The 9,964-nt window shown below is 34.2% G+C and overlaps 1 protein-coding gene across 1 annotated transcript in view; it reads right to left on the bottom strand.

Annotated features, from left to right (window-relative positions):
- LOC148949197 (uncharacterized) overlaps positions 1 to 9,426 on the bottom strand; it is a 285,927-nt gene extending 276,501 nt beyond the window's left edge. Inside the window, exons 1-2 of the mRNA XM_089093243.1 lie at positions 9,368 to 9,426; positions 8,453 to 8,587 (exon numbers count right to left, since the gene is read on the bottom strand). Coding sequence (XP_088949369.1) covers positions 8,453 to 8,505 — 53 coding nt within the window. The 5' untranslated portion in view covers positions 8,506 to 8,587; positions 9,368 to 9,426. The remainder of the gene's footprint in view (positions 1 to 8,452; positions 8,588 to 9,367) is intronic.
- Between the last annotated feature and the right edge of the window lie 538 nt (positions 9,427 to 9,964).

The following is a 9,964-nucleotide window of genomic DNA, read 5'->3' on the forward strand; positions in this document are numbered from 1 at the left end:
CTGTTCGTTTTAAGTTTTGATGTTGCTACTTAATTTCAGTTGAAAAACTTGTTTTTTTAAATTTAATTTCTGATCTTTTTCTTTAATAATGCTGCAAAATCCGACGCCCCCTTCAAAGCAATGTCTCTTCCCCCATGAAAATTTCCTTCATGGAAAGATCCTCCTATATAACCCCCGACCTCCCCCCCCCACCTACCAGAAAAAATCTCCCCTGAAAACGTCTGTATACTTCCCAATAACCAGTACTATATGTTAACATTGGGTAAAGTTCATAACTTTCAGCCCACCCCCCGGGGACTTCGCGGGATTAAGTCATCCTAAAAGACATATTTATCATATTTTCGACCATGCTGAACAAAATGGCCATCTCAAAATTTTGATCGGGTCACTTTGGGAAAAAAATTAGCGTGGGAGGGGGCCTCCCACGCTCAATGAGCCCTCCCACGATATTATAGGACCACTGGGTCCATACGCTCACCCCTGGAAAAAAAAATAAAAAAAAAAATAAAAATAAACAACCATCCGTGATCTTTCTTCTGGCAAAAAATGAAAAGTTCCACATTTTTGTAGATAGGTGCTTGAAACCTCTACAGTAGGGTTCTCTGATACGCTGAATATGATGGTGTGATTTTCATTGAGGTTCTATAAATTTTATGGGGTCTTTCCCCCTTCTTTCTAAAATCAGCCAAATTTTCTCAGGCGCGTAACTTCTGGGTAAGATGGGTAAGAGTAAACTTGATGAATCTTATATATTTGGAATCAAAACTAAAATCTGATTCTTTTTATGTATCTATTGGTATTAAAATTCCTTTTTTTAGAGTTTTGGTTACCATTGAGCCGGGTCGCTCCTTACTTACAGTTCAATACCACGAACTGTTTAATAATTTCAAAACGTTTTTCAAAACAAAATAGAAATATCCTTCTGTGGAATTTTTTCCCGAGAATTCCCCCCCACCCTCCGTGGAAAGTTGCTCCTGTTAAAAGTTCTTCCATGGATAATTTATGCCTGAAAAATTACCCCATGAAAAATTTATATCATGGAAATCCCCCCGCCATGAAAAAATCTATTTTATTTGAGTTTTATTTTTTTAAGTTCCAATTTTCTTTGAGTTTTTTATTTTTTTTAAGTTCCATAAAACTCAATTTTATTTGAGTTTAATTTTTTTAAGTTCCATAGGGGAAGGAGTTTAGTGACATGATATATGGGAAATGTGTAATTTGGGCTATATATTTCCTTATAAGGGGGGGGGGCTAAAGTATTTGGATAGTTTGAAGATAGAAAATAATTCTTACTTCATAAAATGCAGAATAATTGCGAATACTTACCCCCCCCCCCCCACCCTCTAATGTGCAAATATATAGCCCAAATTTGTTTCTAAAGTAACGAAGAAACCAGTTTGTTCTCAAATTTTACAGATCGTAATCTTGAGTCAGTGGCGTATAACACAAATTTATCGGATTTTTTCATGGAGAGAGAACTTTAAAGTAGAGAGCGAGGTCTTGAGGAGGAGGCAACCCCTTTCATATATGTAATAGTTCAGTTCGTTTTAAGGTTTGATGTTGCTCCTTACTTTCAGTTGAAAAACTGTTTTTTTTTATTTAATTACTTACAGATAGTATTTTTTAAATGGGAAACATAAGTTTTTTAAAGAAAAGTAAAGAGCCTCGTTAAACCAAAAATGAGCAGAAATAAAGTCAAATAATCTTCAAAGTAAAAACTATGGAGTATAAGAGAAAAAAATTAAAAAGATATAAAATATTTCTTATATGAAAAAGACTATGTCAATAAAAAATGAACGGAAATGAATATAAACAACTTTTTCCACAAAACAAGTTTGTCAAAGAATAGTAAACAGAATTGTACCAAACAAATTTTGCATGCAGACCAGCTATACTTTAACCCCCCCCCCCTATTGTGCAAATATATAGTCCAAATTTTTTTCTAAGGCAATGAAGAAACCGGTTTGTTCTCAAGTTTTACACATCGTAAACTTAAGTGAGTGGCGTATAATACACAAGTACAGGAATTTTTCATGGAGAGAGCCAGATTTCCCAGTATTGTTTAAATAAAGATCAGAGGTTTAAATTAAAACAAAAACAAGTTTTTTCAACTGAAGTTAAGGAGCAACAATAAAATCTAGAACGAACAGAAATTATTATGTACATGAAAGGAGTTGCCCCTTCCACAATAATTTCAAATCGTGTTTCAAAACAAAATAGAAATCTACTTCTGTGGAAATTTTTCCCGAAAATTCCCCCCCCCCTTCCTTGGAAAGTTGATCCTGTTAAAAGTTCTTCCGTGGATAATTTACGCCTGGAAAATTTCCCCTGTGGAAAATTTCTCTCGTGGAATCAAAATCGCCCATTTAAACTGTTTTAAAGGTGACAAAACAGATATAGGCAAAGGGTATTGTGAAAAAATCATGCTTCTAAGTTCAAAGTTATATTCAAAGTTTTTACCCAGATAATTGACGAATTTTGTGATACGGTATTTGAAGTTTTGTATGCAGTAATGCTCGATGAAAAAAAAACTACTAATTTTGTTCATTATTTATGCTAAGAATACATAGCTAATATGTTAAGAATACATAGCTAATCACTTTCGTTGTCACAGTGTCGCTTTTTAGGTTTTCTGCTATGTTTTCAGCAGAAACCCGATCGGAAACTTTGATCAGCTACCGACTTTCTGATGACTTGATACAAACATCAGTATTGCTAATGCCCCATTTCTCAATCAACTGTCTTTTTTCCGTGAGATTCGATACTTCAGGTGGATTAGCCAGAAAAAAGGAGAAAGGTCTTTCCTCGGAAACATTCGCTATCTCCTTGTTTGCACCTGCAACACCTTTCACGGGTGAGTTCGTTGGCCCATCGAATTTTTTATTCAGCGGTTCTTCCAACTTGCGTTTGATTTTTAGCAGCCGGCGCGACAAATCTGCACGTGTTATAAACTGGCTTTGGGGACCTCCAAAGGATCTTGCATGTAGAACTCCGTGTCGTCTCTAATATCATTTTCTCAAAAAACGACATAGCAGCCATATAGCTCAATAATTAGTTCTTCCTTTGCACCGTCCTTATGGGCATTTATCTGACCACCAGCTTTAGCTAAACTTTTTTCGAGTTCAAAATCGATTTTTTTTTGCATTAAATAAAAAAAAAGTTTTTTAAAGCAAAAGTAAGGAGCGACATTAAAACTTAAAACGAACAGAAATTAATCCGTATATGAAAGGGGCTGTCCCCTCCTCAACGCCTCGCTCTTTACGCTAAAGTTTTTTATTGTTTAAAAAAATAAAGTTTTTATAAAGAGTCAAAATTTATAGTAAATAGCGAGTCGTTTATTAGGGGAAAGCCCCTTGCATATAATGAATAATTTCTTTTCGTTTTAAGTTTTAGTGTCGCTCCTTACTTTAAGTTTAAAAAACTTGTTTTTTTATTTAATTTCTGATCGTTTTTTAACTAATGCAGCTTTTATTTTGGCTCACCGTCATGGAATAAGTAAACAAAATTTGCATAAAAATTTTACTTTTCGTTTGCTAAATGGCTGTCTCTAAATTTGTTTCTGGCGTAATTTACAAATTAACTTACGTAACGAATTTCTATATTCGTATATTTTTCTTCTGGAAAAAAATACATAGTTGCAGATTTTTGCAGATATGAGCTTAAAACCTATGTAATAGGGTTTTCTGATACGCTGAATCTGACGGTGTGATTTTCATTAAAATTCTTTCACTTGTAGGGGATTTTTCCCCCTCTTTAAAAAATCAGGTAAATTTTCTCAGGCTCGTAGCCTTTGATGAGTAATACTAAACTTAATAAAAATTTATATATTTAGAATCAGCATTATAAGCCCATTCTTTTGATACATTTATTGATATCGAAATTCCGTTTTTAAAAGTTTCGATTACTATTGAGCCGTATCGCTTGTTTTTTTTTATTGTTTTTTTTTTTATTACGTATATATTATTACGTATACTAGGGGGTTGTCCCCTTAGCAAATAACAAACTCTTTGCTTTAAAAGTTAAAAAAAAAATTAATTCACAAACCCCTGAATCACAAAGGCAGTTTAATTAGAATAGATAGCTCTTTTGAACGCAATAAAAAAAACTGTACCGTAAAGAGCGAGGTATTGACTTGGGGTAGAACCCCCTTATATACGTAATAATTTCTGTTCGTTTTAAGTTCTAATGTTGCTTCTTACTTTCAGTTGAAAAAACTTGTTTTTTTTAATTTAATTTTTGGTCGTTTTTTAAATAATGCTTGGAAATCCGGCACCCCCTTCATAGAAATGTCTCTTACTCCAAAGAAACATCCTCTACGGAAAGATTCTACCGAGTAACCTCCTCCTCCATCCCCCCCACCAGAAAAAAAATCCTTCCTGAAAATGTCTGTATACTTCCTACTAACCAATACAATATGTAAGCAATGGGCAAAGTTCATAACTTGCAGCCCTTCCCCTGGGAACTGTGGGGGATTGAGTCATTCTAAAAGACATATTTATTAGATTTTCGACTATGTTGAACAAAATGGCTATCTCAAAATTTTAAGTGGGTTACTTTGAGAAAAATATGAGCGTGGGAGGGGGCCTAGCTGCCCTCCATTTTTTTTGTCACTTAAAAAGGGCACTATAAATATTAATTTCCGTTCCAATGAGCCCTCCTACGATATTCTAGGACCACTGGGTCAATACGATTACCCCTGGGGAAAAGAAAAAAAAAACAAAAAAACAGTGTTAGTGTTAGTAGTGGTGGTAACAGTAATAGTAGTTGTAGCAGCAGTAGTAGATGTAGTATTATTTGTAGTAGCAGTAGCAGCAGAAGTACCACTTCTAGTAATAATAGTAGTAGCATATTTTTGCGTGTTTGTATTGGGCAAACGGAGATACAAGTGGAGATAGCTCCTTGTAGATGGATAGTGATAGTGAACAGCCATTCACGCCAATCAACTCTCACATAGGGGCTGCCAAGCTACCCAATTGAAAATACAATTTGATATTGAGGGTGTATTTTAGATCTTCTGAAGGGTTGCCAGAAGGGCTTTAGATGCCCATGTAGAAAGCGGCCATCCATATGAGTAGTAATGTATCTATATATTTGAAATACACATGCACTTTCACAAGCCTGAGGCATGGATATCTGTGTAGTTTAACCGGTACATTGGGTTACCAGGGCCAGTCACCTATTACTACGAACGATACTTACCTTACCAGACGGGTTTTCTAATGTGACACTCATTTTTTTTGGAGGTCAAACATATAGAGAGAGCGGCGGTCACACTAACTTGATTAGTAGTTGGATTCGGATATAAGGAGTAATTTTCATTGTAGTTCATATTAGTAAGAGAATTGAATTCAGAGAGAGAATAGTTAATAAGTGACATGTGTATTAATTTTTTGTGTCTTTGTTTACTTTGTAAATAATAGCGCGATTTAGTCGGGATTTAAACCCTGACTACGAAAGCTTTTATGTTAATAAATGATTCTGAAATGATTCTTATTTGAGAGGATATTAGTGGAGAAAAAAATGAGTGGTGCATTTACATTATTGGAGATTAATGATGGAACCGACAGCAGCAGCAGCAACAATATACGAGCACCAAGTGTAGCTATGGAAATAACCGCTGGTTGTAGCCTAAACCTTGAATGGAAAATTATTTATGCTGGATAAGTGACATCATTAAGCAAGTGTAAGCAGGAGGAGCAACTGTGTTTTGCTGGAAAAGTGAATTTTCTCCATATAAATAAACTCCGATCAGCATTAAATGTCCTTTCGAAATATATTGATGAGAATAAAATGCATCAGTGATTATTATTATTATTGTAATTATGTTCAATAAAAATGTTTCTAAATCAATGGTATTTTTTTCTTTCTATAGTAGACTAGCGTATATTTTCTAGAGTACAAAAAGAAATTCTGATTAGTCTGAAGTTGGTTGTGAGAGAGTTAGGACTCTAAAATCTGGACAGATTCAAGAAAGAGCGAATCATGAGGAATCTAGTTCTTATGGAAAAACGTTTGATTCTAGATGATGATTTTCTAGAGTTGTCTATTCAAAGTGATATAGTTTCTCGAGGAATGCTTTTTGATTCAATGAAGATTGATTCTTCCTCGTTAAACTATTGTATAAAGCTTCTTTGTCTTGATCGAAATGTATTTGTACAATTTATTGATTTTTTGATCACAACAACGTTAAAGCGATCTGGTGGAAATACCTTTAAACCTTAGTTTTGAAATTTAATACTTTTTCATGAGAAAGTTGATGTTCAATGATAATTTACTCCTATCTCTATCTTTACCTCATAAAATGATTTTTGTTGATAGCTCAGCTTCAGTGTGGTAGGGAGAGTTTCAACACGTGACAAAATTTTCCATACATGTCCGTTATGTATGTACCCATTGGGCAGCTGTTCATTATCATATGAGAATTTCACAATGATTGATGAGTATGATGAAAAGTGTAGATTATGCAACCTGTGTAAATTGCATAGAGGATATGCTGTACAAATTAAAGGTTGTAAGTTCTGCATTGAGGAGGAGTTTATCGCCCATTAGAGCGATCACCAATGCACCTATTGCCCCGATGGACAATGCAAGCAGTGGGAGTATACATGCCCTGGTATGATTGGAAGGTACCCAGACCGGGATTGAAGTTACCTGGAGCATGAGTGGTCGCGTCATGATTTTAAATTTATCTCAAAAGATAACCGGGGTCAACGATTCAACTGTTTGAACAACAAAAGAATATGGTTTCTACGTCATCGTTGTTAAGACAATGGGTGTTATGATTATAAGCGGTTCCTCCTCCCAGAACAATCTAAAACCACGACGATACCAATCTCGTAGCAATAAACTAAAATCACGGTTAGGATTCTTTCCAATCATACCGGGATATGTACTCTCCCACTGATTACATTTATCATAATGACAATTGGAGCATAGGTGGTCTCTAGGATGAGAGTCACACACCTCTTGCAGACAGGAATTAACGCCTTTAATTTGTACAGCATATCCTTTATGCACATTACAGGGGTTGCCTAATCTAAACTCTTCATCATACTCATCAATTATTGTGCAACGCTCATTTGACGATAACCAGCTTCGCGTTGATTACTTACAAAACGGATATGTATAGAGCATTTCGTTTTGTATTGAAACACTCACTGTCGCAATTAATCTGACTGGGCAACAACAATAATTTTCTGAGATAGAGAGAGAGAGAGAGAAGAATTAGTCAACCTTGAGCACCATCTTTCTCATGAAAAAAGTCCTAAATTTCAAAACTAATGTTTAAAAGCATATCCACAATATAATTTTGCCGTGTCTTGATCAATATATCAATAAATTGTGTAAATACATTTGGACCAAAACGTAGAAGCTTCATACAATAGTCTAATGATGGAGAATCAGTTTTCATTATATCAACAAGCATTCCCCGAGAAAATATCTTCCTTTGAATAGACAACTCTAGAAAATCATCATCTAGAATCAAACTTTTTTCCATAAGAGCTAGATTCCTCATGATTCGCTCTTTCTCAAATCAATCCATTTTTTAGAGTCCTAACTCACTCACAACCAACTTCAGACTAACCAGAATTTCTTTTTGTACTCTAGAAAATATACGCTAGTCTACTATAGAAAGAAATACCATTGATTTAGAAACATTTTTATTGAACATAATTACAATAATAATAATAATCACTGATGCATTTTGTTCTCATCAATATATTTCGATAGGACATCTAATGCTGACCGAAGTTTATTTATGTGGAGAATATTCCCTTTTCCAGCAAAACATAGTTGCTCCTCCTGCTTAAACTTGCTTAATGATATCACGTATCTAGCATACATAATTTACCATTCAAGGCATAGTCTACAGCCAGCGGTTATTTCCACAGCTACATTGGGTACTCGTATATCGTTGCTGCTGCTGCTGTCAGTTCCATCATTCATCTCCAATAGTTTAAAGGCACCACTCATTTTTTCTCTACTAATATCCTATCAAATAAACTATTCTCTCTCTCTGTAATCTAGTCTCTAATTAAAAAGAACTAAAATTACAATTACAGAATTTATCTAAATCCGATGAACCATAAAGTAGTTAACTTTTCCGTCACTCTCTCTCTGTTTGACCTCCAAAAAAAAAATTAGTGTCACATTAGAAAACCCGTCTGGTAAGGTAAGTATCGTTCGTAGTAATAGGTGACTGGCCCTGGTAACCCAATGTACTAGTTAAACTACACACATATCCATGCCTCAGGCTTGTGAAAGTGCATGTGTATTTCAAATATATAGATACATTACTACTCATATGATGCTACGAACCATTTATAAAAAAGAAAATGTCTAACAGTCACCTAGAACATTTCACATGTAAATATAGCTATTATTTGAAAAATTTAATGATTTTTATATATTTCTTGGAAGACAGAAATGTCTTTAGAAGATATTTACTCACATCTTTGCTACAATACTCTGTCGGTACAGATCACTTCTCCATTCATCTTCCATTTTGTATCGATTTTTTGTTGATACCTCCTTGAAATTAGCTTCTCGATATATTTATTCAACTGACGCTATATCTTGTTTACATCTGTAAAATACAAATAAATCTTAGTTTAAAACGAGATTTATACCTTTCCATAAACAAGGAATTTCCTTACACTTATTTTAGAAGCATGATAAGATGGCTGATGATATAAATAAAAAAAAGGGGGCAAAACATTAGCGTATCGCCAGGTCATAACATCAAAATATTACATTCTACCAAAATTTTGAGAGATATTCTTCTCTTGGATTTACTAAAAACCAACTTTTTCAGGTCAAAATCAAGGGAAGGAAAAAAATTAATTGGAGCAGACATTTTTTATTAACAAATGGGTAAAAAAAACACAACATAGAACTCTCCATATAATACTAGCAAAACAAAACTTCAATCACTGAAATATCCATATAATACTAAAAAAAATTGCAAATAATACTAACAACATAAAAATAGGTCCCGAAGCATATTAACGTGTTTGGAACGACCCAAAAAAAGGGACACTTCAACTACTAATGTAATAATAAACTTACTCGAAAAAAAACTCTCTGACTCCTCCTCCCCTACCCCACCCTGCTAAACAACTAATCAACATTCTAAAGACAATATATTTTATAAGGAACTTCAAGGAATCCCACACTCATATTCTATGATTCATCATGCTTCGGTCCATATACCGACACTTACCTCAATCAACACACGAATAAGTTTCTCTTTTAACACTCACAAACATATAATTACTTCCAAATCAATCAATCAATCCATGTCTACAATACTGGTTCAAACAAATACATCACAAAGAAGCACAGAATTCCTCAAGTGCCTTCTTACCTTTTACTTCCACCGGAAGCCTGTTCTGGAAGCAATTATGTTGTGTCTGTGAGTGACGGCTCTGCCTATGAATTATATATTCTTTACGTTTAAGTGCGTCAATTGCTTTCATTAAAGGCTTTTAAAATGCGCACAATATTAATGGCCACTTATTGTGAGAGTTTAAATATACCAATCACCCTTCAAAGCAACGGTACTGACAATTCGCTGAGGTAAGCTTAATCTCAAACTAAGAGCTCTCAAAGGTAAGCTGAAAAGTAGGTTAGAAAAATAACGTAATATTTTGATGACATTGTTTTCATGTTATAGATTCTAGGAGTACTGATATGGGAGAGATAATCTCCAACTTAAATTTAGGGGTGTTGTGGAACCCGTGATACATAGGATACTTTCTGTTTGAATTAATTCTATTTACTTGTTGCTTTAATTTTACAATTGTTTCTTTTAAGCTCTAAACAAAGTTTTATTTCTATTTGACAAATCGATAGGTAATTGGCCAATTTATTTTCTACCCATTTGAAAAGTAAAAAAAGTGTTTTTAAATTTTTATTCTATGTTAGAGTAATGAAACTGGGATGATGATAAAAGATAAAAGTA

Source organism: Artemia sp. Qi Xiang Cuo, chromosome 8 (genome assembly GCF_049724085.1).
Source record: "Artemia sp. Qi Xiang Cuo chromosome 8, ASM4972408v1, whole genome shotgun sequence".
NCBI classification, from domain to species: domain Eukaryota; kingdom Metazoa; phylum Arthropoda; class Branchiopoda; order Anostraca; family Artemiidae; genus Artemia; species Artemia sp. Qi Xiang Cuo.